The sequence below is a fragment of the Gallus gallus genome, chromosome 27 (genome assembly GCF_016699485.2).
Source record: "Gallus gallus isolate bGalGal1 chromosome 27, bGalGal1.mat.broiler.GRCg7b, whole genome shotgun sequence".
Classification (NCBI taxonomy): domain Eukaryota; kingdom Metazoa; phylum Chordata; class Aves; order Galliformes; family Phasianidae; genus Gallus; species Gallus gallus.
This window is the reverse complement of record NC_052558.1, coordinates 3093272-3119972: the sequence shown is the minus strand read 5'-3', so window position 1 is coordinate 3119972 and position 26701 is coordinate 3093272. Positions and strand designations below refer to the sequence as shown.

The following is a 26701-nucleotide window of genomic DNA, read 5'->3' as shown; positions in this document are numbered from 1 at the left end:
CTGGTAGAAGGGAATGCATGATGGCAGTTTTGGGTGTTTTTCTTTTCTTGATGGTTTCCTTTTTTTTTTTTTTTGGTTTGGCTTTATGGTTGGGTTTTTCTTTTTGTGGGGAGATCTTTAGGGAGAAAGGTGTTGGTGGCTCACTTGCAGCAGCCCCTTCATCTGTGAAAGACCTGCACCCAGCATGCACTCATGGGCAGACGCCTTTGTTTTTTGTGGAAGGTGGCCTTCTGAATTGCAATAGGCATTGGTCCGCATTGTTGTCTTAAAAATGGACATCTGCTTTGCAGCTCTTGCTTGTTGTCTCTCAATGAGAGAAATGTGAAGCGGTGAGGGACACGGTGAGTGGGCATGGTGGCAATGGGGTGGGGTGGGACTTGGGGATCTGAGAGGCCTTTTCCAACCTTTATGATTCTAATCAGATGTCAGTCAAGAACTCTTGATTGAAAGTCAGTGGCCTCCTTGGGTTTTTTGGTGGATTTGCCAGGTTGTGAACCTGGGAATTGGTGTTGTTGGGAGGAGGTGGGGATCTGAAATCTGCTGAGCTGTTCTTTCCCTGGGGAGTAGAAATGAAAATAGTGACGCGGGGCTCTGAGCTCCACATCTGCCCAAGATAATGTTTCCATGAGAAATATCATGCCCAGGGATGAGAAGCTCCAATATGGAGTAATCCTTAGTGATGTGTCATTTATTAATTGGAAATTAAGGATCTCGGTGCTCTGTAGCATAGAAATGTATGTCCCAGGCTGGAGCCAAGCCCCAGTTCTGTAATTCACTGCCTTTACAGCAAACAGCCCCGTACTGCAGCTGCAAATCAATGAGTCTTCCCATAATTAATCATTGTTTCTACTTTATTACCAACGTATTTAAAATTCAAAATAACAGACTAACATTTTTCAAGCAGTATAACTTCTCATTCTCTACATGGGAAAACGTTGCATAAATAATTTTTGAGACAAAATAAATACATAATTCACTCTTTGAAACAATAGCTTTTCTCTCTAGATTCTGGCCCCACATAAAATAACTGCAAAATCTATAATCAACACGGCCAACTGCCATAGTCTATGGCTATTTGTGGTCATATTGGCTATGATCTCTGCATAAGGTCATACTGGCTATGATCTCTGCATAAGCTCTAGACAGAAAATAAGAACAGAGAGGAACCATCTTTATCCCAAGTTGTGTTCACCTGATGCTAGGCCTAGCTCTTCTACAGGATATGTACAGCGTGTGGCTATTCGCTTCCCAGTAATATTCTTTAATGGAAAACACAAACTTCAGTCTGAATGTTGAGAAGTACAGTTGCTGTCAAACTAAAGACGTACCAGAGCTGCACATAACAAAGACTTTTCTAAAGGAACGCATGACTTCCAGATTAGCAGAGGCCCACTTCTCATGCAGAACCCTTCTCCTAGAACTTGGCTTGCACAGCCTTAGCTTTACAAGGTGTATGGCCAAGTAATTCAAAGGCTACAGAATATGAGATGTACATTGAGATATCTAGGTCGATCCTAAAGTCAGTTGTGTACTAGGAAATAAGGACTAATCAGTATCTTTTTATGTTAAATTGTGCACGTCATTAGCAGGACAAACATCAGTGAGGTTATCTTGCTTGAGAGGAGCATCCTTTTCGTAAAACCACTTCCCTTAGGAGAGCTCTCTTAACTGTCTCTAAACCAAAGCCTTGCTCCTAAAAAAACAGGATGGTTTGGTTGTCAGCTCTCAGTTCTGAGCCTGTTGACCCTACAGCATCCTAATTAGAAGTGTGACATGGGTTGGTCATGCCTGTGAGAGCACAAGTGTCGTATTTTGGTTTTCTTTCTTGGAGGAAACCACTGGGGTATGAGGACACCTGGCTGAGGATGTTCCCTTCTGGCAGTCTGGCTCCAGCTGAGACCCAGCCCCAACCTCCCCATCCCCAACCTCCCCAATCCATGGGAGTGCAGTGCCCCACCTCACTTGTCCTGTACCATGGGACTCAGGAAAGGGAAAGGGATGTGGCATTTCTTCTATGTCCAGCAAGCAAAACGACTCCTAACCGGGTATGATGTGACTGTCACCCTAACAGCCTCGCCTCCCTCTCCTTGTACAAGCCAGGTGGCCTCATGTTGACCCCCAGGGTGTCCCCTCCTCTCAGACTGAACGTAGCTGCTGCTCCCACCAGCTCGGTTTATCTCATTCTTTTCAGACCATAACCGCTATCATCAGATGGATTTTGACTATGTGAGCCTTAGACCCAGCGTAGCAGAAGGAATTGGAACCGCCTGCAGTCAGACCCTCGTGCTCGGTCTGCGTGTGCCATTGGATATGGTATAAATCATCCAGAGCTGCTGGGCTGCATCACTTGGCACGACCTCCTAATAGGCGTTTTCCAGCTCGTGCTGGTTCGGTTTGCTGCTCCTGGCTCGGGACAGACGCGACTTCTTGTTCTTCTGCTGCCTGGAGGGCTCCTTCCCAAAGTCCTTCAGCTCGGACTGGTTGTGGTACCGAGTGTAGCGCTTGCATTTGCAGGCTGTGACAGCTCGGAATTTGTAAGTCCGAGTCTCATCCTCGGGACACGCCATCTGGATGCGCTGCGTGCGGGTGTGAGCCGGGATGCAGCGGTAATCCGGGGAGTTCTGCCTCCACCACTTCCCTCTGCCGATGGAGTTGGGCAGGAGGTGGGATGGGACGCACTGCCCCGAGCACACCAGCTCCTTCACGGGCTTCAGGCTGCGGCACGGCCCCTCCGTCACGTAGCGGGTGATGCGCATCTCTCTGCAGCTGAAGTCGGAGACATCTGCAAAGGAGAAGGGTGTGAGTGTGTGGCTGCTGCCTTCCCATCCACAAGGAGGGGACCTGAGAGCCATCAGCTCTGAGCCCTCAGTGGTGAGGAGGATGTGGAGCTGTTAGAGAGGGTCTGAAGGTGGTCATGAGGATGCTCAGAGGTTGGAGCGCCTCTCCTATGGAGTCAGGTTGAGAGTTGGGCTTGTTTGGCCTGGAGAAGAGAAGGCTGTGGGGAGACCTCATTGCGGCCTTCCACTACTTAAAGAGGGCTCATAAAAAAGATGGAGAGTGATTTTTATGTGGTCTGATAGTGACAGGACAAGGGGGAATGGTTTTAAACTGAAAGAGGGGAGAGTCAAATCAGATGAGAGGAGGAAATTCTTTGCTCGGAGTGTGATGAGATGCTGGCAGTGCTGCCCAAAGCTGTGGATGCCCCATCCCTGCAGGTGCCCATGGCCATGGATGGGCAGTGGGCTCCCTGAGCTGCTGGGGGCACCCAGCCCATGGCAAGAAGGTTGGAACTGAATGGGCTGTAAGGTCCCTTCCAACCCAACCACACTGTAATTCAATCACCTTGAATGATGGGTTTGAGGTCTCCAAAGACCCCAAGGCTGCTCTAGTTGTGAGACCCTTGAACCACCATGGACAGGTTGATGAATCCACGCCTGCCCCCACCACAAGGCAAACCCCACACAGGGCTGTGCTGGTGAACAGTGAGCTCAGGGAGGGCCCAACACCAGCACTTACTCTACGAGGAGTTCCACTGGCTTCATTTACCATGGGCAAAGCCTTCCCCAGTGCTCTGGTTCAACTCTATTGACCTCAGAGGTTCCTCCAGATTTAAACTCTTCTGCAGTAGGGAAGTGTTCCTTGAGTGACACTGAGCTAATATTCCAGGTGAGGGAAATCAGCACTGCTATGGAATTTCCACTCTTCAGGCATAACGTTCTCTAAGTTTACTGCTTTCTGTGGTCATCCCACATCTTTTCCTTTCAGAGGCACCTTTCTGATGATTAGGAACTCCGTGGCGTATTTCCCCCCTTATTTTTTTCCTATTGGATAGCTATAGATAAACGAAACATCAGGAAATAGAAATCTTTTAGCATTCAGGATTTACACAAACTTTCTTATTGTAGGAATAGCCCTTTTCCAAAGGTGTCTCTTTTGCCACTTGGGATGCTCTGCTCCTTGACCTGCTTGCAACACACGCAGTTTGGTTTTTGGAGGTGTTTATCAATACCTCCATCTAGAGGAACACACGGTGACATTCTCCTCTTAGGGAGAAGGTATAATTTAGAGTCATGAGCACAACTTGTGATGGAAATCCTCAGCTTGCAAATGGAAGCCTGAGTCTGCCAGTCCTTTCTGTGCATGTCACCTGCTCTGTACATGCACAGACTGCACAAACTGCAAGATTACTGATGCTGTTCTGCAACCTTGTGTGTCCCTGGAAGGTCTGCCTGCTTTTGGATCAGCATTTTCATCCCTTATGTTAAAGACATAAAAATAAGTGTACAAGACTATTGCATACCCTGATACATGTCCAGTACATACCCTTTACTCCCTCCTTTTCACCCCAAACCCCACACACATTTCAGTGGGATGGACCCCAGTGGACATCAGAGCAGTCAGAGGCTCCAAATGAGGACCAACCTGCCTTGAGTTGGGGATGTGGGGCCGCCTGCAGGAAGCACAGTGCTCCCTCTGGGGGATTTCAGACACCTACAATGCAGCACTCCAAAATACCATCACTTCTCTTTTTTTTTTTTTTAATATTATCTGGTTTTAACCTCCCGAAGTCCCTCCTGACCCCTGTGATGGGGTGAGCTTTGGGTGAGCTGCTACGTGCATTTGACAGCCAAGTGTAGGTCTGAAGGACTGAGTTTGCCCTGTTTCCAGGCGCCCTCCCTCTAAAACTCCTTTGCTCTCTCTGCCTTCCTTTCCTCCTCCCAAAGCTGCTGTTTTGCATCATTGTGAACGTCAGACTTTTGGCCAAAGGCAGTAAATCTATGAAGTAGCCAACCTACGTCCAAACCTCTGCCAAAGAGGGTCCTCTCCCACTCACTTGGGCATGAATTCCTCTTGGAAGAGCTCTAACTCCTGTTGCTTCCTGCAATCCAGCTGAAAATCCACTGTTAGCAAAGGACAGGGAGCAGCACAGCTCACCCAGCTGAGCACCACTTCTGCTGGGGGTCTCAGACCCCACCACCCCGATTCCTCCATACCAAGAAATCAGCCTTTAATTCCCTCCCACACCTATCTGACTAAAAAACAGGTTCTGATATCGCCTAATCTCCTGCAAACCATTAGGGTCCAAAACAGCAATCTAATGTGATTTGTCTTACCATTAGGGTCCGGAGCTTGCTGTATGTGCCTTCCCCCGTGCTTTGCCTGGTTCATCGTGTTGTTGTTGCTGTAAATCTGCTCCATTGGGGTCTCTGTGTTTTCGGTGATCTCGGGGATGATTTCTGTCGCATCATTTTTGAACACTTGCCACCCTCCAGCTGCCCGGGATGCGATTTGGATGAGGACGCAGACAGAGCACACAGCCCAGGAGATCTGCATGGTGGCAGCCCACGGGTCGGCTCCTCGGCACCCTGACAGCCTCAGTTCCCAGGGACAGGCAAATCATTCCCCCTTTTTTAAATCCTTTTTAGAACCAAGCCAGCCAATGGCTGTCCAAAGTGGGAAGGGCCAGACAGCAACTCATTCATCTCAGCTTTTGTCAGTGTGAAATAGAACGGTGCGTGGGGGTGGTTTGGTTGACAGGACTCTACAACTTCCACCTAAAAGCTCCTCGTGTTGTCGGGTTTTGTGGCTGGCAGCAGTGCGGGTTGATGGGGGCAGCGTGCACTGCAGCCTCACTTTCTCTGCAGGTTTTGGGGTCTGACGTCTTGTGCCACAAAAGCACCGAAGGAAACAGGAAAGAGCTTCCTTCCAAAACGAGAAGTTGCTTTATTTAACAGAAATCGGCTGTCAGGGCAAGCAGCCAGGTGCTGCTTTCTGAGGCGCTCTCCCTTTGCTCCCTTACTTTCCATGCATGCCCTGTGGGATCGCTGCACGCTGCTCCTTCAGCTGATGCTTTGCACAAGGGTTGGGTGCAGCACATGAGGTTATTTTAAACACAAGAATGTGGCTGGGATGATTTCTATGCATGATGCAACTAACTAAAAGAGAGAGCTGATGCTCTTATGCCCAGGGCAGCTATGCCTAAGTGTTATTAACGCATCATGTTCCAAAATCTTTGCCATATTTATGGCATTCTTTTTCCTTGCAGAATTGAGATGACAATGGGGATGGTTGGGTGATTTCTGCATCTCAAGGCCACAGATATTTCTGTGGTGTTCACAGATGCTATCAGGTTAAATACATCCATCAGGAAGAGCCCTTCAGTGAGATCAGACCCTGCGCTGAGCTCATCACAGCTACTGAAAGCAAATGTGCACTCAGAGCAGCGAAGGACACTCGTGCACGTTGCTGCAGCCTCTGCCACATCCATCCCCGTGCATGTAGGAGAGATTCCAAAGTGATTCACTGAGCTTCAGCGATTTCAAAGACCACTCGGAATGTCAATAACAGCCTCTGAGTTCTCCTCTGCCTCCATGAGCGGTGGGAGCAGTCGGGGCTGTCTGGTTTCCCCCTGTTCCTGTAGGGAACTCGTTACCTAAGGCTCGCATTCCATTCCAACCATTCCCCTGCCCTGGCACAGAAAACAGGTGTCACCAAACGTGAAGCGGAGGTGTGCTCTGCCGTGGGGGTGACCCTGATGATAAATAATCCATCCAAACAGCGGTGATGACCTGAGGGCATTTCACCTCTTTGCCCTTCCACACCCCCAGACAGCACAGCGGAGGCGTTTGTGTGCTGAGCTGGAGGAGCTTCAGCCTCACTGCTCCGTGCAATGGGCTGCAGCAGCAGGACTGCATTTCTTTCATTAAGAACACCTCTTCTAATCCAAAGCAAAGCTTAACGATGGTCTCACAGACACCACAAACCCAATTTCTGACGCATTGCAAAGGTTTTTTCCAACCGTCATTTTTCACAGTTCCAAATCAATGGTTTTGGCTTCCAGATCCGTGCACCAGCAAGGAGCGTTGTGTTGGGGCACCATGGGGGCACCCGCTGAGGGAAAATGCATTCTGAAGAAAGGAGAGACACCAGCTTGGAAATCATCCGTGCAGGATTTCTAGTTCTTGGTTTTATCTCCCTTTGAAAACGAGCTGGGCTATGGTGCTTAATGAATCATGCTTGAAATCGTGTGTGATGATCTCTTGAGCTCTACTTGTGAGTCTTAAAGCAGAGCCGTGTGATTTCTTTTGTTCCTTTAATTGTTTCAGAAGTGAGGATGATGGGAACCAAACAGCCCGTGTGTTTTCTCAGACAGGAGCACCACCAGCACAGCGACCTCCTCCAAGGTGCTATAGGACAGCACTCCAAAGTGCTATAGGACAGCACTCCGAAGTGCTATAGGAACGCAGCCAGGGGATGAATGGGAGAGCCCATCATCAGTGAGCACTGCTAACTGCTCCTCGGGGGAAGTTCTTTACTATGAGAGTGGGGAGGTGCTGGAACAGCTGCCCAGAGAGGCTGTGGATGCCCCATCCATCCCTGGAGGTGTCCAAGGCCAGGTTGGATGGGGCCCTGGGCAGCCTGGGCTGGTATGAAACGTGGAGGTTGGTGGCCCTACATGCGGCACGGGGTTGGAACTTGATGATCCTTGGGGTCCCCTCCAACCCAAGCCATTCTATGATTCTTATCCTATTTAAAGGTGTTCAGAATGGCACATCTTTGTCTATCAAAGCTCAGTTTGTGTTAATTTCTGCACAGAGAGCATTTCCAAAAGCGATCGCGAAGCGCATTCCCAGCAACGTATCGTCAGGAAAAGATGTCAAGGTCTTCTTAGGGCTTCTCAAAGCATTGAACGATGCCCTCTCTTAACTGTCTGAACATTTATCTGTATCACCCGCTGGGAGAAGCAGCAAGCAAAACTCTGAAGGTGAAAATGAGAAGCTGCACTTCGCCTCTGGCACAAAACCTCAGTGAGGGCAGCCTGACAGCAGTGAGAAAAGAACCCCAGGGACGTTCAGATTCCTTAACTACAAACACATTCTTCCACGTCCTGTAGCTGCTTGCCTGCTCACAGCACAGCAAGCAGGAAGGGTTCAGGCTGCAGCCCCCAGGAACAATTGATTTTTGCTCTGTTAATGAAGCACAAGAGGGGGAAAAAAAACAACAAATGTTTGTGATTTCTATCAAGGATGTTTTGAGAGTGCACTGAGTTTGGGTTTGCTATAATGAGAGGTGAAAAAATCCCCCCTTGGCCTCATTAAGGATCAGGTGGGTGCTTCTGTGCTTCCAGGACATGAGTGGGGTGCAGGTAGAGGGGGTGAAACAGCATCGTGTACTCATCCTGAATCCCTGGCTGCTGCTTTCTGGGCTCCAGGCTTTGTGTCCTGTTGTTGTCACTGCGCTGTGAGGGCATCCACATAACCCTCCTGTTGCAGTCAGTTTCAGCATGTGTCACTTCTGGTGCTCACCGTGGCTAAGGGGGGGTTCTGTGGGGCATCCACACCCTCAGGGATGTGCACAGCCTGAGCTCTATGAACTCTGGCCCATCACGTACGTGCTGCCCCAGGAATTCACCTTCTGAAGGACTTCCTTTCTTCCCAAGCAGCCCTCTCCCAAAATGCTGCTGAGCCACCCATGCCCAAGCCCTGTTCTCTCCCAGGGATCCTGCAGAGCCGTTTAACCCCTTCTGCACCCACCAGCCCCAGTGCTACAGCGTGGACTCCTCTAAGTCACCAAGAGCAAACGGAGCCGTATTATTCTCCTACCAGAGATCAGTAAATGCACTGCTGAATGCTGCTGGCTGCTCGCCTTGCTGGTGCCAAGACATCAGATTCACAGAACAGCTTTGGTCAGGGATGCAATGAGGACTGCTTAGTAGGGAACAATGAGCCTACAGCTCCATCTGGTGAGTCAGCTGGCCAGCTACCTTGGCATGGAATTAAAACACGGAGAAGAAAAAAACACAACAAAAACCAACCCAAAAGCCCTCAGCTGAATTACTCCCACTACTTCCACTTACAGGGCTCGTTTCCAAAAACAGAAGAAATGGATACGTTGTCCAAAGGATAAAAACTGGAATATAATCATTGCCCATTCAAAAGTTACAGGCAGCAATTAAACACAACCAGCTCCGTAAGGCAGCAGCTCAGCCACCAGCTTAACGTCAGGTCAGTGCCATCAAACCTTCCCACAACACTTTTTGTTGCCGTATATACATATAGATATATATACCACTACTTACCTTACATTTAAAGAGGAGGTTTTGAGCACCAGGTATACAAGAATACGTGGGAGAAAGAGTGGGGGCTGTGAAAAGGGAACTGGGGAACTGCTGTCAATGCCAGTTTGACCTCTATTATAGATGAACAGTAGTTTCAGAGTGGTGTTGTAGACTTCCAAATCCAACTCCTAATGGAAAAGCAACAGCAAACACTCGCCTGGACTCTGCATTGTGATGCCATACATAGGATGCATTTGCTGTATGGGGAATAAGGACACTCATTCTCACCTGCAACACCCAGGGGTGTGACCAAAACCAGCCACTGCTTCCAGTTGTAGCAGATTTAGTTGGTTCTGCACCCACAGAAGGCAGCTCAGTGGGAGCACTTTGGTGAGGTACATTGCTAATATGTTGTGTGCTGTTCTTGCCTTGTTCAGGAGGAGGATGGGTTGGATGTGAGTGGTGTTCCAGCTCAAGGAGCACATACAGACAGTGCTTTGATCTGCAGAGTACTGCCGGAAGATGCACTCTCCTGGCCCTGGGAGGTAAGCCAGACATACACTTCTTTAGGAGGAAAATGTGTCCAACACTTACACGAGCTTAATGGGAATTACAACACAACGTATTACAGCTGCCAGCCTTGCCTTTGGGTGCTGTTAACTCTAACTTTGAAATAACCTTGCTAAGTGTGTCCAATTGCAGTGCCCTCTTGGAAAGCATTCAGCATTCTCATAGAATCATACAATGGCCAGGGTTGAAAAGGACCACAATGATCATCTCCTTTCAACCCCTTGCTTTGTGCAGGGTCTCCAACCACCAGACCAGGCTGCCCAGAGCCACATCCAGCCTGGCCTTGAATTACTTACAGCTCAGAAGAGCCCGTTAGACACAAGATTGTCAGTGCCAACAGTGCAGGACCAGAGGCTGAGGACAGCACTCAGAAAACACCATTTCTGCTATGAATCGGAATTCTAAGTTAGAAACTTCCCTTGGGTGCTGATGGCTGGGAGATGCAGCTCAGCACGAGCTATAAGACGGATCCAGTTTTGCATATGTCATCATTTCAGAAGGATGATTATCTATCCCAACATCCTTCTTTGTTCCCTGCTGTCAGATCAGAGCTCCTCGCCCCCACTCCTCCCTACTTTCCATCTCTGAGCACAGAAAGCCCAAACTGCTGCATCTTTTTCACTGTGCTGGATTTGACATGGCAGATATCTTTGTTCTATGACAGATGTGGACTTCACAGTCCCTGCTTAGCCTCAAATACTACTAAAATAACGTCCTTTCTGAGTCACCTATCAGTTCCTTACCACAGGATCTAATGTTTCAGTGCCATAAATCAATTGGTAACGGTGTCTTCTTTATTCCCCTCCACCCTCATGTTACGCAATGTTTGTTAAATAAGCTTAACAGTGTCTGTCCTGGGATTTTCTTATAGCGAGACGAATACAGACAACTGGATTTGGACTCAGGTGGATTATTAATACAAGTGTTTCCACTTAAAGCAGCGCGAGGATTTTAAATCAAGACCTACATTAAAGCACAGCTAAAAAGGGAACACAAACCTCTCAGGGCTCTGATAGCTCAGCCAACAATTCGGAGGCTGCAGAGGGAGATCCTTTGCATTAACAGCACTGCAATCACTCACAGGCACACACAGACCCACTCGAGCATACTGTAAACAAAGCTCCCTCTCCCATCATTGCAATGACTCATTTCATCTGCATGTCCAACAGAATCAAGGTGTGATTTATTTCAATAGAAAGGAAACGCTTCCTGTTCCACGTGGCACGTAACAATGTTTGTTTCTATTGAATGGAGCCATGCAAATAATTCAAGTCAGAGTGTACCAACAAAATGCTCTGTAAGCACACCTGTACTACAATGCTGGAAGAAATCTGTAGATACGATCTTGCCATTCTACATTAATAAACAGCAACAGCACAGGGACAGGGAGGCTGTGGTTCAATACAAACCTCAGAAGCCATTCCATTCTGATACTTCACGCTTTATCATACACCCAGTACAAGCACTCCTAAGTGCAGCCATTCTTCTTCCCTTGCTGGAGTTCTTTTCTCAACATTCACTCCACATTTTCTTTAGGGTGTGAGTTTATAATAAAAATAAACTTTAATATCAGACTATTTCACATCAATCACAACAGCAAGTGGTACAAATAGTCTTGGAAATACAGTGTGCATCAAGGTCAGGCTCTGAATGGCTTTACTACCACACACTGCGTACTGCATATATCCACACTGAACACAACACTGCATACTTCTTTTTATGAGAGTGCATCTGTGCATTTGCATATATGCTGCTCCATTCCTTGAAGCTCCTACACTCAAACTCGAGGCACCTGTGTGCATGAAAAAGAAGCTTTAGAAAACACAGTACTTCAAATGAAGAGTGAGAGATGTATGGGGGCTCTCAGCAAACAGTGCTCTGGTGGAATAAAATACAAAGCTTGAATGAAACAACGCGATGTCAATGCAAAGCATGTTATAAAGCCTGCAAAGAACAGCTGTTCTCACTGGAGTGACCCCTCTGAAGACACCTCCTTATTGCAACAACTCCAACAAGTGACACAACGTTGTGCCATCTCAAAAGACAGACCCACAGTTTGAGAAAGATCCTTTCACTACACAAGAGCAGGAATTCTGCCTCCCTCACACGACGTGACTTAGCTTGGCGGTTGGGGGTTAGGAATCTAAAGCACTTAATGCATCCTCTGATGGTTTGAGAAACACCCAGAACTACTACGGCGCTCTGTTTCAGGGCTTCACTTTGCCTTCCTTCACTAACTGCTCATTTAGCTGACAAAGCTGCCTTAGAAAGCCATCATTAGGGCCAATCTCTCTCTTTTGCCGGACAGTGACCAAAGCAGACTTGACATCCATGTTCTGGCGAAGCATGAGGTAGGCGATGACCAGCGTAGGAGAACGGCTGTAGCCCTCACGGCAATGCACAAACACTTGTCCTGCAGGGAAAACAGGTCATAACGTGGGTTATAATGGAACACACGATGGAAATGCAGCATGAAACAAAGCGCAACAATTAGCCCTTCAGTATCCCGAGGACTCTCAACTGGGAATTCTGATGGGGGTATGTCAAACTCGATGCTATCATTCTGATAGCTGGCACAGTCTGTCATCAGGGCTAATGAAGAATAAATAGTTCTACATCACTCACACTACAGTGTATTTGCTGCTGCATTATGAAGGCCGGCCTGCACCTATCCATACTTCTCCAATCTCTATTTGAGGATGTCTTGTAGCTAAGGACGACTAGGTACCAAACAGCACAAATCAATGATGCACAGTTTAGAATATGCTGAAGACAGATGCTGTCTGGTATATACTGTATCTCTTCAAAGACACCCACCTTTCTGTCTGCACTGCTGTCAGTTCCCATGATAACTCCATGCTGGATCATACGTGGCTGCTTGTCTGGCTCTTTATGAATCACACTAGCACTCAAATAAAAGAAACCACTAATTATGCAGTAACAAGAACCAGAAGTACATTATGCCAGCACCAATGAAAAGCTTCCAGCTAACTGATTAGGGAAATTATTCCCATGTTTATTGGAAAAATGCTGACAGTTGGCATCCACCAATAATTAAGCAGGCTGCTGCTCCCTCTGAGAAACCTAACTCATTTTTATTGCTTCTCAGCTGCTTCCTCTTTGCCCTGCTTTTCCAGACACAAAATACAACCCCAGGCTTCCCCTCCAGAGTAAATTCTTTCCTGAGACCACAGAACAGATGAACCACACATAGACTTGCTGAGGCCACGACTTGCTCAGAAGCCTGTTACCATATTTGCCTTGAGGTGCATATTCTGCTCAGCTCGAGGCAAACCTCTCATCAGAAGCGAGTTGAACAGCTAAAACAATTAATTCTTTACATTTCCTGAGAGCCTGCAGCCATGAATTAGCAGGATTCAAAGATTCTTAAGCATGTAGAAGAGAACTGGCTTCCTCTCTACAGTCAGAAGCAAAAGGGTTTCCGGCCTTCCTCTGTGAAAGGCAGTGAGACTCCTGGGCTGCCCTGGGCACAGCAGCCCTGCCTTCACTTTGCTCCCCTCCAGAACCTCATGCAGCTACAAAGCTAAAATGAAACTGCAGGAGAGAACAGCACTGCATCCCTCATCACTTTGCTACTGCTTTTGCTCTACTCTTCACTGTCAAAAAAACCCCTACTGTATTTACGTAGTGAGTTAATCTTAAACCTGGTTCCACCATCACCCAGCTACAAAGTTCTTCTGCTTACCATGGTAGGAAAACAGCAGTCACAGGAGGCAATATTTAGACTGGAAGAATGACAAAGTAGAATTGCTGCTATCAATTCTGATCTGATTAGCTGAGGTTGGTGGGGACAGCCACAGCACAGCTGGCATTGCTAAACCCTTCTTCCAGCTGCAGCCTGTATCAGTGGGTCATAGAACTAATTGCAAGAGCTGTCATTTAGCTTTTCATATCTTCCCAAACTGAAGGTAAAATGTCTTTCATTCTGGTAAAAGAACATCACAGCTCCAGCTCCCCTATTGCCCACTTCAGGAAAAGAACTCCTGGAACTGTGGGAGTTCTCATTCCTCTTTGTTCACATTTAGTCACGAAGCAAGAAAGAAATGAAGCATATGTAGAAATGAGTGGTATGCTGCAATAGTCAGAGCAGAGGCACTGTCTGGCCCACTGCACTATGCCCTAGGATTTCTGCTCTGTGGAAACACCGTAGAGAAATGTGGCAATCAACAGCATTTCTCCTATCATCTCCAGCTTTCCTGGAATCCCGGGGACTAATGAGGTAATTGTCACATAAAATAATAATAAGATCATAGAGACAGTCTCTATCCGTACTGTATATTTGGAAAGCAAACATACAGCAAGTTCAGCAATGCATTGCCTGCATCAGTTTTGCCTTTCAATGCTGTAAAACTACTTTTAGATCCTGTATTCACTTTCTGGGCTTTTCATCTGTCTAAGGAATAATAAGGGCACGTCTTCCCAGGCAGCCACTACTTCAGGATGCAGTTGCTGTTTCACTTTGCAAAGTCATCCCTAAAATGACACAGACTTCCACTTAACACATACTGGAGGTCCACATGCATAGAGAGATGACTAAGGTGTTTTACTGAGTATTCAGGTGTCTTTGATGCCAAGACTTGATCCGAATCACTGGCTTGCCTGTCCAGCTGAAAATCTGAGCAAAGAACCATTTTAAGCAGTGAAATAAAGAGCTAAACCATACGCAGCGTACAGAAAACAAGGCAGAAAGACATTTCAGTTTGCCTTACCATCCTTCTGGGAAAGTGCTTTCTCAATAAAATCAGCTGCCTCCTCAAAATATCGACTGAGGTTAAATTCCTGCGTATCGTTAGCTTTAATGCCATGGTATGTGATGCCTGTGCCTTCATAGAATTCTGCATTAGTGTTCACATGCATGAATGACTTCCCCTCTGCTGCATTCAGAACATGGGTTATCCCCAGGCGCTGCAGCTTCATAATGTTCTTGGCTATGAACCTGCGTGATAAAAAGTGTCAAGAAAATGATTAGAACTCGGTGCCTCAGTATTTATGATGTCCCCAAAAGCTACTGATAACCAAAAGCTTTCATTTTTCTGCTCATGGATGCTAAATATACAGCGCTCGAATTAGCTGAAGATTTGACAGGCAGAAATATTCAGAGCCTTGGTCACTACTTGTATGTCAGAGAATGCTCCTCTCCTGGCTGACAGCTGAACAGAGAACACTGGGACTTAATCCTCTGCTCCCTGCTATGGCACACTTATAACTCTGAACATTATACTTTGACCGAACTAAGAAAATACAGGAGATAACAGAAATGCCCGAGTAATTGCTCCTATGATTAACTACTTTCTCCATATGCTACTTTAAGAACCAGTTACAGACAGCCTCTGCTGGCAGCCTCCAATGCTCCTTCTCAGGCCACAGGAATACAGAAACCCAGAAAGTAAGGCTTATATGATCACACTGCGTGGTTGCATAGGGCAATTTTCACATAATTCAAGGCTATATGAACATCCAGAGCATTCCTTTCCTCCTAATGACTGTTCACCCCTTAAATTACCCTTATGCACGAATCCTCATGCATGAGTGAAGTTTCTACATCTTCTCTCGGTGCCAAACAACTACGGCAATGGGCCAAGTATTTGTAAAGACTTCATTACCCAAACAAATGTTGACAGATTTTTCCATCTGGCAGGACATCATCTGTGCCAGGGGACAAGTATCAGAGCCAAGGGAATTCTGCTTGCAACACAAAAGTAAACCCTAAAGAGCAAGGCCAAAACAAAAGGTGTTAATTCACCTGTGAGTTCCTCTGCTTCATGTGGTGAGTCTATGGCACAAGGAACAGAGCGTGGGTCAGTGCATATCTGACAGTGGTTGGGATCAACGTGAATCTGCTTTGCATTCACCCAAGCAAATAAACCACGTCTTTTAAGATGGAGCAAAAACTGCCCAACAGCACATTTTCATTTCTACTGTTACGTTCACGCAGAATTGCTCCTTCGCCACTCAATTTAATGTTAATTTTGGGAGAATGCCTTTCAGATCCCTTACTGCACTCTGAGCCCATCAGGAACACAGAATTACTTTGGGGGTTAACCACACACATTCAAGCAGCCAGATAACTCAGATATGTGCTCTGCAAGCCTGGTAAAGATGCATTCTGTCCAGCTGTCCTGCTCACTGACTATGAGATTATACTCAAATATATCCTGATGTTGGCAGTGATAAGAAATTCTCTGTACTTCTGATATCATCTGAATTGTGTGACTGTGCTGCTGCTTGAAAAACACACTTGTATGAACGTCACCAATCTAATAATTCCCGTTTCAGTGATATTACATTTTGACTCATCTTCAGAACTCTTTGTCTGATCGCTTTGAAAGGTTACAACTGTCTGCTGTGATATGCAAAAGCTCTCTTTTATTTTATCATTTCACCTCTGTGTTTGCATTACTGGTAACTTCCATGCACTGCATAGGAGACGTGGTACTTGACAGACAAATTGCTATCCCACGCTGTGACCCCATTCAGTCTCATCCTCCTGAACGTCTCAGCGCTGTTACTTTAACCCAAGGATGAGCTGTTCATAAGGAGGGAACAATATGCAAAAGAACGTAAAAGGCTTCGAGCAGAACTGTCTGAATTCTCACTCAAATGCTTTAATTCCTTCCCATGAATTCCTGCCCAAACTCTATTCAAGTTCTGTGTCCTTCACGCTGGGTGTTGAGATTCCAACCTCTCCATGATAAGACTCTCCGTGGGTGTCATTACTCTGTTAATTCTGCCTGTTATAAAGTCTCTGCCTTGGCAGCTGTGGGAGCAGCCTCACACTGCAGGCAGTGTTTGATCCCTCCAAGCCAGAGCAGAGATCTGTCAGAGCAAACGATGGCATCACTTTATTCTCCTGCTCCCCCCCCCGAGGTGCTCCCAGCAGCTCCACGGATCCTAACGTTTGTGCAGTGAAGGTTGAAAAGGAGACGTGAGCTGAGCACAGGGCTGACACGCAGCACATGAGGCCTCCAGCTCTGAGCAGATGCCAGAGCAGAATGGGATACAGGAATGCACTACAGACACGGGGCCTGAGCAGCTCTGTGGCACACACAGCTACTGCTGCCCTGTCCCCCACAGCATCTCATCCCTCAGGTAACCGTGGGCAAGGATAGGAGGCAGCTGGGGAACCACAGAACTGCAGGGGTTGGAAGGGACCTTCACAGAGCTCTGAGTCCAACCCCCTGCCCAAGCAGCCCCCTACCTCAGGCTGCACAGGTCAGCATCTAGATGGGCCTGCAATGTCTCCAAAGAAGGAGACCCCACCACCTCCCAGGGCAGCCCATCCCAGCGCTCCGTCACCCCTCACCATGAAGTTCTTCTGCTCATTGGTGTGGAGCTTCCCATGCTCCAGTCTGCGCCCGTTTCCCCTCGTCCTGCCCCCACAGACTGCTGCCAGGATGTTGGCCACGTCCCTTTGCCTCCCACCCTCGAGATATTTATAAACATCAATAAGTTCCCCAAAATTAGAAGCCCCAAATTAGGAATTAAAGGGAATGAGAAACTCGAAGCCCAGCGCGGGTCGGGCGCGTTTCACTCCTGAGCTGCGCGTGTGCTTCAGCCCCTCCGCCCGCAGCCGGGCTCTGCAGCAGGTGCCATTTATGGGCAGCGCCCGCTGGGTGCCACGGGAGCCCGCACAGCGCCGTGCTCAGGCCCTGTAGCCTGCCAGGCCCTGCGGGTCCCCGCAGCTCCCCGGGGAGGCCGGGGGTGCCCCGGGGGGGGGCCCTCCCGCTGCTCGCAGCCCTACGCAGCCCCTCGCGGGCCGCCCGCCTCGGCCCGGCCCCGGCCCGGCGCACTCACGCGTTCCCCACGTGGATGCGCGGCACCACCTCGTTGCTGTGCGCGCTGGGCAGGCTGTAGCAGCCGCTGCCGTTCGCTAGGAGGTCGTTCAGCTCCTCCACCGAGATCCGGTAATCGGACATGGCCAGGCCCGGCCGCTCGCAGGGCGCCGTTAGCTCCGCCGCTCGGCCGGGCCCGCCCCGCCCCGCCCCGCCCGGCACCGCCGCCCCAGGGGCGGAGTCCCAGCAGCTGCTCGGCCGGAGCGGGCCGGCAGCGGGCACTGCGCGGGCTCCGGGCGGGACATGGACGGCGCCGGCATCACTGTGAAGCTGATCCTGATCGGAGACAGCGCCGTGGGGAAGTCCAGGTGGGGCCGGGCCGGGCGGGGCGCGCAGCTCCGCGCTGTGTGCCGCAGTGCTGAGGGCAGCTGTGTGTCCCCGCAGCCTCCTGCTGAGGTTCGCTGAGGGTTCCTTCGAGCCGAGCCTGAAACCGACCATCTGTGAGCCGGGGGGCGACGGGGGTGCTGTGAGGGGACGGGGGCTGTGAGGGAATGAGGGCTGTGAGGGGACGAGGGGTGCTGTGAGCGGACTGGGCTTGCTGTGAGGGAATGGGGGCTGTGAGGGGACTGGGAGTGCTGTGAGGGAATGGGGGCTGTGAGGGGACTGGGAGTGCTGTGAGGGAATGGGGGCTGTGAGGGGACTGGGAGTGCTGTGAGGGAATGGGGGCTGTGAGGGGACTGGGAGTGCTGTGTGGGGGCATTGGCTGTGAGGGGATGGGGGTGCTGTGAGAGGATGGAGGCTATGAGGGACTGAGGGTTGTGAGGGGATAGAGGTTGTAGGGGGACAGGGACAGCTGTGAGGGGACAGGGGGTGCTGTGAGGGGCCATTGGCTGTGAGGGGACAAGGGGTGATGTGTCAGCATGGGGGCTGTGAGAGGACATTGGGTATGGGGGTGTGGGGGGTGTGAGGAGATGGAGGCTCTTGTGGGGGAACGAAGAGCACTGTGAGGGGGTAGAGGCTGTGAGGGGACATTAGCTATGAGGAGAGGGGGGCTGTGAGGGGGTAGAGGATGTGGGGGGACAGGAACAGCTGTGAGGGGGTAGAGGGGGTTCCGTGGGGGGACAGGGAGTGCTGTGAGGAGATGGGGGCTGTGAGGGGACAGGGAGTGCTGTGAAGGGACATTGGCTGTGAGGGGACAAGGGGTGATGTGTCAGCATGGGAGGTGAGAGGGGATAGAGGCTGTGGGGGGACGGAGAGTGCTGTGAGGGGATGGGGGCTGAGAGGTCAGGGATGGGGGCTTTGAGGGGACATTGGGTGTGAGGGAGCGGGGTGCTGTGAAGGGACGGGGTCAGTGGGGGTACAGAGAGTGCTGTGAATGGGTGGGGAGTGCTGTGAGGGTACAGGGTGCTATGGTGGGATAAGGAGTGCTATGAAGGGGTGCCGGGTGTGAGGTAATGGGAACTGTTGAGGGGACAGGGAAGGGGACAGGGACAGGAGACAGAGTGCTGAGGGGATAGATGGCAGTGAGGAGCTGCAAACACTGCTGTTCCTCCACATCGTTCCCACAGCCTTCCCTCTTTTATTTTGCATCTTAGGTGTTGATTTTAAAGTGAAGAAGATGGTGGTAGATGGCCACACGGTGCAGCTTGCAATATGGGTGGGTTTGATTTGGGGCAGATGTGGGAACGTAGAGATCTACAGGGGCTGTGCAGCAAACAATCTGTGTGCTGTACCGGACACACAGCAGATGCTTCGTTTTGGTTGAAATGGTGGGAACAAAAATGCTGTTATTTATGAACTGTGTGAAGGTTTTGTTGCGTTTACTGGGAAACTCAAGCAATTGGCTCCAACTGCTGGTGCTGTGCTTCCAGCATGTGGAAACTGGGAAATCGGAGTGCAGGGTGTATTCAGGTTTACCTCTAATGTTATTAAAGCACGGAGTGTTTTCCCCTAAATGGACTGAAAGCCCTTGAAGGGATTTTCAGGTTTAGAGGCGTAAGTATTTGAGAAAGAACACTCTATTCTGGATTAAGCTATTGGGGCTACTGGAAAGAGTGCACAAACGTGCCCAGGGCTGGTGGTAACACAGTGAATATTGGTGTCAGAACTCACATTAGTTCTTGGTTTTTCTTTATGGCTCTGTATATGGGAAGTAGAGTGGGACTGTTGAGGTTACAGCTGCTCCAGCTGTGTGTGTTGGCTGTGTTCTGAGCAGAGCCTTGCTGGGAGTAATAGGAAACCTCATAACCATGCAGGGGTGTGCCTCCTTGCTGTGGAATGGAAACCTCTACAGGTTGTGTAGCTGGAAAAGGCACTTTACAGCAGTAACAGCCATCCAGAGAGGCTGCTAATGAGCTGGAAGGGAAAACTGGTGCTTGGAGAATGTTAAATAAAAGCTTTGATGCGTGTACCAAGCATCAAAGGGAAGGAGAGGCTTTGACTTTAGTATCTGTGTGTTCATGGATACACTGGAGGATAACCCCCTTAGTAAGGATAACCTGAACTAAGTGAATACACTGCCAGGTCTAATAAAGTAGAAATAAATGATAACATAGCTGTTAGTCTATTACAATTTGTACATAAATTCAAACACTTCTTTGGTAATAATAATAAACAGTGTCACTTTTTTTGCCTCCTTATTGCTTGTTCTGCGTAGTTTGGAGTATTTGGAAGATTCATAGAGAGAGTGTGACATAACTTAGCAACAATTGAATAAAACCACTTATTTTTATTGTTGTTTTTTTTTCCCCTAGGACACAGCGGGCCAAGAGCGCTTTAGGACACTGAATCCCAGTTATTACCGAGGAACTCAAGGGATTGTTTTAGGTAGGTGGAATATGGGAGGGAAATGTGACTATAGGAGGTGTGGTCTTAAAATCTAATAGGACGTGTCACTGCAAAAGGGGACTGAGAGGACCAGGGGAACAGCCGTGTTTGGTTTCCCAGCACTTCGAATCGTTAGCTCAAACTCTGAGTGTGCAAAACTGCTGGGAGGAAATTCTGCTTCTTCAGAATGTGTTGCATTTCAGCAAAATCACCCTGCAAACCATGGGGTGAACCGTCAGCTTTGTAATAATCTGGTGGATTTTTGGTGAGAAGGCAAATGGGGTTTTGCCTTTTGTTTCCCTTAGCGTTTTTACTGTTTACTTGTATTTATTTGTTAGTGATGCTTGATGTGATTTGCTATAAAACATGAGATTTGCAGCACAAGGAATACGTGCTTAGTCTCTTTCAATGTGAATACCAATTAGAGGAAAAAAAAGGGAGTCATTCCCAGGGGTTGTGAGGGCTGAACATGCACAGAATATTTTTTTCTGGCCTCAGTGCCCTGATGAAGTAAGTGCTGATCAAGACTCTGCAGCTGCTAAGCTCCTTTTCTTCTTTTACCAGTGTATGATGTTACAAGGAAGGACACATTCACAGGCCTAGATAGCTGGCTGAACGAGCTGGAAATATATAACACCAAAAGCAACACTGTGAAGATGTTGGTTGGCAATAAAACTGATAAGGTCAGTTCAGAAATGCATCGTCTTACACTCTTCTGCAGGTGACTCAATCATGAGACAGCATAAATGTGAGATAAGCTCTGAAACCATCACTTTTCTTTTGTGAGGAGGTGATGGGCTCTGTAACTTAGGCTGGGCAGGCTCCTTTTGCTGCCTCATTTGAGAAGCAGTTCTTGTTGGAGTTTTGTGGAAGTGCTCCTGGAGAGATGCAATTAATGGGAGAGATTGTGTTAAGGGAAAACAGTGAGAGTTTCTGACTGGGAACTGTGAAATACCTTTTTAAGTTAACAGCAGTGCAGCAGAACAGCTCCTCTGTCTCTTTGAGCCAACCATGCTTTGGGCAGGTGGTGGGGATCCTTACCTTCAACTGGCTGTTAATCATATGTCCGTGTGGGTGAGAGGCACACACCTCTGTACATCTCAGGGTATTTCTGGCATATCCTAAATGCATATTGCTTAGCAAGATGTGTTTCACTCTTGCTTTACTTAAAGAGGTTTCCAGTGTGGCTATCTGAAGTAGGCAATTGGAATTCTTAGCTTCCTGTGTATCTGCATCGAGTAGTTCATACTCGTCTTGGGATTTTGGTGGCGTAATCCCCCTTTTCCATTTCTCAAGTCTGACAAATTTCACATATCTTTGGCATGCTTTTTCAGCTATTTGACTACTGTAACTTCCTTTCTGGCATTTCCTTTGCTCCCCCTTGATTCAGAAGGTAACAGCACCTTAATTTCCTGCTGATTCGATGTTGCTGCTCTTCAGTTTAACCCTCCATTGGCTCTGCCTAATACCAATACTACCTTACTGCTTTTAAACTGACTGTAGAGAGAGGGATATCCAGCTGATTGTTGCTATGTGATTTTATAGACTTTTTCCTTCTTTCCAGCAAAACTTCACTTCTACAGTGCTGCTTTTCCAGGGAGTTCCTTAACCTTGCAAATATAGCTCACTTGAGTCATGTTCTTCATCCATCTCTGCAGCCTGATCGGGAAGTAGAGAGAAGAGAGGGACTTCAGTTTGCTAAGAAACGCTCGCTGCTGTTTATAGGTATGTAACTGTGCCAAAAACATATATGTTCATGGATTGCTCATGTGTTGTTCTGTAATTGGAAGTGCTCTTTTCCTGATAGTGAGATTCCTTCAAGCACTGTGTGGGCATGAGTTCTAAATTGTCTTGAATTTTTTAAGGTCGTTTTTTAAACTCTCAGTGTTAGAGACTGGAGGCTTGCAAATAAGATGAAGTCTTTGATTATTTTTTTTTTCCCTTTTTTCTCCCTGCCCACAGAGACCAGTGCCAAAACGGAGGATGGAGTGCAACATGCCTTTGAGGAACTGGTGATAAAGATCCTGCAGACACCAAATCTTCTGGATAAAAGCACAAAGAAGCAGGGAGTCCAGCTAAAGGAATCATCACAGCAGGAGAAAAGCACATGCACTGCATACTGTCCACTTTCTTAAATCTGCAGGTGCCTGTTCTGTCCAAACTGAGTGCAGTTCAGAAGAATATACTGAGGGATTTCAGGAGCTGCTCCGTGCCTTGTTTGACCTGCTACCATTGTGTAGATTTGATATCAAACTGATTAACAAAGCACTCTTTTATTCATTAACAAAGTACAGTTTCTTTCTATTATGCACCTCTGATATCTCCAGGTATCAACTTAATGCTTTTTCTGATAACTCAGATTTGTTACTAGTAAATCATACTACTTCTTATAGCATGCTTTTGGCATTTGGCATGTACTTTTTCTAGAATTCCTGCCTTGGCATAAAAGAGTGTTCTATTTTGGAATATTACTGTAAAGCTTCTCTTCCCCAAAGTGGCACTGAAGTCTTTCAGGCTGCCAGCTTCCCTTTAATGCACTTACTGCTCAGGAGTCACCCTAAGCAGTGACATTACCACTCTATTTCAGATGGTTTTAAGCAGTCAGAATCACTGTGTCTGCAGACAACAAGCTGAGTTGCTACTAAATGTTAGGGTTGTATTGAACAGTCATATCCAGTAACATTCTGCAGGAGCAAATGCTTCCTGTGCAGTACACTGTAGGTTATCCCTTGCTGCTCTTAATTGCTTTGTGCTGAGGATCACAGGTGCTTTGGAGTCATCATTTTGGGCCAGCTGACATCATGGGCACTTCTGCAGTTAACAGAATAATCTGCAAACCTGTGTTTCTACTCTCATTCAGCAACTGCAGGGTGAAAGGTTGGTTCAATATAAAATGTGCTGGTGATAGAAGGTTGTGCGCTAACAAGAGTGTGTCCATTGGCAATCTCATTATGAAGTTCTACAAGATAGCTGCTGCTTTTTACCTTCTGTCTGCTCCAAAACTCACTGCCTTTTCTTGAAAACAAGCTTTGAGTCATGGAAGATGCTAGCCTTGCTTCTGGGTTTGGTAGCAGTACTGCTAGCAAAGCTTTGTTGGGTGCCTGCAGCACTGCAACAGTACTAAGTAAAAACTTGGGGACATTAAAAGTGTTTAAAATCAAAGCTGGAGTGTTTGGAGATAAGTGACAAATCCAGAGATATTCTGTCATTACAGGACGTTGTGAAACTGGAACAGAAATTCTGCCTTTCTTAGGATGCGTATTTTAATCCATTGCTATCAAGTTAATTTAAGTTATTAGCAGGAGGGCTTTCCTGAGTGACACCAGGGATCTGTCATTAATGCTGCTGTACCACAGCTCAAGGCAAGGTGTGTAAACTTCAACTTTCCTTTGGAACTATTGCAGCTTGTTCTCCACAAATACTCAGGAGCTGTTTTCATCTGTGGAAAGCATGCATGAAAAATTCTCACAAGAGTAAGAGAATAAAATGCCTTTATGGGGCCTTTACATCTGTTTGTCTTTGTCTTGCAATGGGTCATATATCACCTCTGTGTATTTTCCTCTGCTGCAATCAGTGTGGGGAAGGTGATGACAGATTCTATTGTGGTGTTTGATGGCTTTATCAATGGAAACATCTGCTCAAAGCCAGCTGAAGGAGTGCTCTTTATACCTACATCCTTGTTTCAGTCTTTAAAATGCCCCTGTGAAATAATGTTCATTCGAATCCACTTCTAAGAGCAGAAGTTTCAGTTGCTGTGCCCTACAGCAGCTGAGTGTGCATGCTGCAAGCAGCTCACCGAGAGATGGAATCCTACCAGTGTCTATGAGCAGAGCGTGTCATAATTGAAGGTCTGGAATCTCCAAGTACAAGTGCAAGCAAGAGCATGACCACTAAAAAGAGACTGAAAAGTCAAGTTTGGAAGATGGGAAGCCGTGGCAACTTGAACAAAGCCATGGAAACAGGTGCAAGAGAGCAGGGTGAGTTAAATGACTGCTGATCTGTAGGGTGTAAAATGGCCTCTGCTGGTTGTGATGGTGCTCTGGTGACAGACCACTAAGGTGGTCACTTTCCTATGTTTCCTGGGGTTAAGGAAGAGACTGGAGAGAAGAAAGACTACTTCTTGTGCTGGTAAACGTGGGTGAAAGTATGTCAGCATAGTCTAGGAGCTGTGATAAAGATGAAGTTGCGTGCTGTGGGCTGTCTGAGTTGGGTTGCTGACCAGAGAAAGGCTGCATGGTGGGATTTGGAGCTCAGTAACATCACAAAACGTGTTTTCACTTCAGGCTTTTCTTTTCTTTTTGCTTTGTTTTTTTTTTTTCCTATGTCTTTCAAGCAAGACACTGTGTGAAGAAAATGCTTCCCCATGCACAGAGCTGGCAGTGTGTTAACCTGAGGAAGATCCAGGTACTTGTAAACCTACATCTGTGTGATAACAGTGCTTCAGGTGCCAGGGAATCTGTGGGGACACATAGAGCAGGGGCACAGGATTAAAGTGAGAAAGGGTAAGGGCAAGAAAAAGGAAACAGGATGTATTGCTGCTTTCATGTCAAGTTTGCTTATGTATATTATCTATAATAGAGAGTGCTGGGAGAGGAAACCAAAGAAGCAGTGACAAAGCACAGCTACAGAGCCTGGTGGTTTGGGGATATGGTTGAGCACAGAACTTAGGAGTTTGTATTTAAACGTACACGGGCAACATAACAGTGAGAGGCAGCCCAGGAAGGAGTCTCATGAGAACTGCACTGCAAACTTTCTCTTGCACAGGAGGACCAAAAGCGAATCAGTCAGATTGAAAGAGACAATGAGAGGCTGATGGAGAACCTTGCTGCCATCCAGCGAGGGCCGGCAAGGGTGGATTGTTGGAACGAATACTTTCAGAGAAGGTAGCTGCTGTTCTACCCTTCCTTCCACGTGGAGGGGGGGGGAAGGAAGGGTGCTTTTTACACATGTCCTCTCCTATTTGTTTTCTCACATGTGTTCATTTCTGCTTACAGGTCAAACAGCGACAACCAGAACAGGAAAATAATGATCATCACTGTGGAGAATCAGGGACTTTTGAAAAGGCTTGTTAACTGTAATCCTACCTATGGTAAAAAGAAGTTCAAAATGGAATGGCAGGCACGTAGCTGAATTTTTGTATGCCTCTGACAATTGGGGTTAAGATCTTAAGTTCTCAGGTATGGAAATACCTGCAGCCTATGGCCAACACAACAATCAAGTGAAGTAAAACACGGAAGATTTGACTGAGTGATGATTGGGCTACAGAGAAGTGGATGTGTAAGGGCAGGAAAAAAGGATGAAATAGACTTCCTTAGGCACTGTGTTTGTTTAACAGTGCATAATTAGACTTGGTGATAAAACCCATAAATCTTTTTTCCTTGGCAGAGCACGAGACAGTTTAAATAGACTACCACACAATGCTTCATCTCCTCCAAAGAGATTCAGGTATGTCCTTTTACATCAGGTGCCATTTCCTAAAAGCAAAGAAGCCGGGGTAGATGTATCAGGGGAAGGATGGAAAACTGCCTGACAACTTCAGGTACTGTGGTTGTTAACCACAGCTCTCCCTTTGGCTCTACAAACCATAATAATATGAAAGGCTACATTAATTTCAAGCACAGGCAAGAGAGGGAGAAGGGAGAAAGAGGTTCAATTTGCTCAAATATTTTGCCTTAGGTTTTTTGGTACCGCTTACAAAGCAGGACTTCGAACTCAAATAAGTTTGCACTCTGATTTTCTTTATAATCTCTTCTTTTCTCCCCTCCTAACTGCAGGGCACAAACCAGGCCTGGCACTGACTCGGTATTGTCTGAATTGGAATCTTGTCCTGGAAACAGACATCTGTTACATGTACCTTTTCCTAAGATTGTGAGAATAAAGAGGAGAATACATAAGAAAAAAACAACCAGTCTGTTCTCCTTAGTATGTACTTATGTATTCTCTTACCATCACTTACTTGGAACCTAAAATAAGTCCTCAATCAAACAAGCAGTATCATAAGTTACGATCTCTGGGAGTGTACATCAATGTGGAATATCTGCACATAACTAAAAAAAAAGATTATTTAACTGATACTGAATATTTTAGTTTATTTTTAATAGGAGTTGTATATCTTAACCCTGTAACCTGCACTACATACCTGGGGTGAGATCAATTTGGTATGATATTGATAAGTAGATTTATTAACATAACTTGAGATGCTGTTAAACTATTGCACTCACTTTTTCACTGTCTCTCTCCCACTCCTATCCCTTCGGTGGCTGTGCTGGGCCAAAGCTGCAGCAGCTTACTGGCAGAGCTGATTGGCCATGACCACATGAGGGAATCCTTGTACAGCTGCTGCGAGGCCTCCAGGCTGGCAGCATATTTTCTGACAAGCCAGAGCAGTTCTACCACGCTGCAGGAAGTGCTGTTCTTTGCAGGGTGATCTTGCACTTGGAGAAGATGGATAGAC

At 47.3% G+C, this 26701-nt stretch overlaps 4 protein-coding genes across 5 annotated transcripts; 2 read left to right on the top strand and 2 right to left on the bottom strand.

Annotated features, from left to right (window-relative positions):
• Positions 1–833: 833 nt before the first annotated feature.
• Positions 834–5384, bottom strand: SOST (sclerostin). The gene is made up of 2 exons (XM_040653287.2): positions 5115–5384; positions 834–2782 (listed from the first exon to the last, which is right to left on the bottom strand). Exons 1-2 carry the CDS (start codon positions 5332–5334, stop codon positions 2361–2363), a joined length of 642 nt encoding a protein of 213 aa, XP_040509221.1. The 5' UTR covers positions 5335–5384; the 3' UTR covers positions 834–2360.
• A 5405-nt stretch (positions 5385–10789) lies between these two features.
• Positions 10790–17605, bottom strand: DUSP3 (dual specificity phosphatase 3). Its single transcript, XM_015299465.4, has 3 exons — positions 17444–17605; positions 14359–14585; positions 10790–12041 (listed from the first exon to the last, which is right to left on the bottom strand). The coding sequence occupies exons 1-3, from the start codon at positions 17563–17565 to the stop codon at positions 11836–11838; spliced, it is 555 nt and encodes a 184-aa protein (XP_015154951.1). The 5' UTR covers positions 17566–17605; the 3' UTR covers positions 10790–11835.
• A 53-nt stretch (positions 17606–17658) lies between these two features.
• On the top strand, positions 17659–23753 carry RAB18L (ras-related protein Rab-18-B-like). 2 transcript variants are annotated; one of them, NM_001389649.2, is made up of 7 exons: positions 17659–17789; positions 17866–17921; positions 19017–19078; positions 20175–20247; positions 20812–20930; positions 21906–21972; positions 22210–23746. In NM_001389649.2, exons 1-7 carry the CDS (start codon positions 17725–17727, stop codon positions 22380–22382), a joined length of 615 nt encoding a protein of 204 aa, NP_001376578.1. In that variant the 5' UTR covers positions 17659–17724; the 3' UTR covers positions 22383–23746. The 2 variants fall into 2 exon arrangements, with proteins under 2 accessions (NP_001376578.1, XP_046760311.1); XM_046904355.1 differs by lacking the exon at positions 19017–19078 and having other exon boundaries at positions 17710–17877; positions 22210–23753.
• Positions 23754–23939: 186 nt separating this feature from the next.
• On the top strand, positions 23940–26143 carry C27H17ORF105 (chromosome 27 open reading frame, human C17orf105). The gene is made up of 6 exons (NM_001389654.2): positions 23940–24224; positions 24581–24651; positions 25012–25130; positions 25242–25365; positions 25633–25692; positions 26022–26143. The coding sequence occupies exons 1-5, from the start codon at positions 24131–24133 to the stop codon at positions 25651–25653; spliced, it is 429 nt and encodes a 142-aa protein (NP_001376583.1). The 5' UTR covers positions 23940–24130; the 3' UTR covers positions 25654–25692; positions 26022–26143.
• Positions 26144–26701: the final 558 nt, after the last annotated feature.

Bases quoted from the DNA above. Each gene is read 5' to 3' on its own strand.
- SOST (XM_040653287.2), bottom strand. From the start codon at position 5,334: ATGCAGATCTCCTGGGCTGTGTGCTCTGTCTGCGTCCTCATCCAAATC. The intron at 2,783-5,114 runs GTAAGACAAATC...TCTCCTTTGCAG, and splicing joins GCAAGCTCCGGACCCTAATG to ATGTCTCCGACTTCAGCTGC.
- DUSP3 (XM_015299465.4), bottom strand. From the start codon at position 17,565: ATGTCCGATTACCGGATCTCGGTGGAGGAGCTGAACGACCTCCTAGCG. The intron at 14,586-17,443 runs GTGAGTGCGCCG...TTTATCACGCAG, and splicing joins CGCATCCACGTGGGGAACGC to GTTCATAGCCAAGAACATTA. The intron at 12,042-14,358 runs GTAAGGCAAACT...TTTTCCCTGCAG, and splicing joins AGCACTTTCCCAGAAGGATG to GACAAGTGTTTGTGCATTGC.
- RAB18L (NM_001389649.2), top strand. From the start codon at position 17,725: ATGGACGGCGCCGGCATCACTGTGAAGCTGATCCTGATCGGAGACAGC. The intron at 20,248-20,811 runs GTAGGTGGAATA...TTCTTTTACCAG, and splicing joins AACTCAAGGGATTGTTTTAG to TGTATGATGTTACAAGGAAG. The intron at 20,931-21,905 runs GTCAGTTCAGAA...CCATCTCTGCAG, and splicing joins TTGGCAATAAAACTGATAAG to CCTGATCGGGAAGTAGAGAG.
- C27H17ORF105 (NM_001389654.2), top strand. From the start codon at position 24,131: ATGACCACTAAAAAGAGACTGAAAAGTCAAGTTTGGAAGATGGGAAGC. The intron at 24,225-24,580 runs GTGAGTTAAATG...ATGTCTTTCAAG, and splicing joins AACAGGTGCAAGAGAGCAGG to CAAGACACTGTGTGAAGAAA. The intron at 25,131-25,241 runs GTAGCTGCTGTT...TTCTGCTTACAG, and splicing joins AACGAATACTTTCAGAGAAG to GTCAAACAGCGACAACCAGA.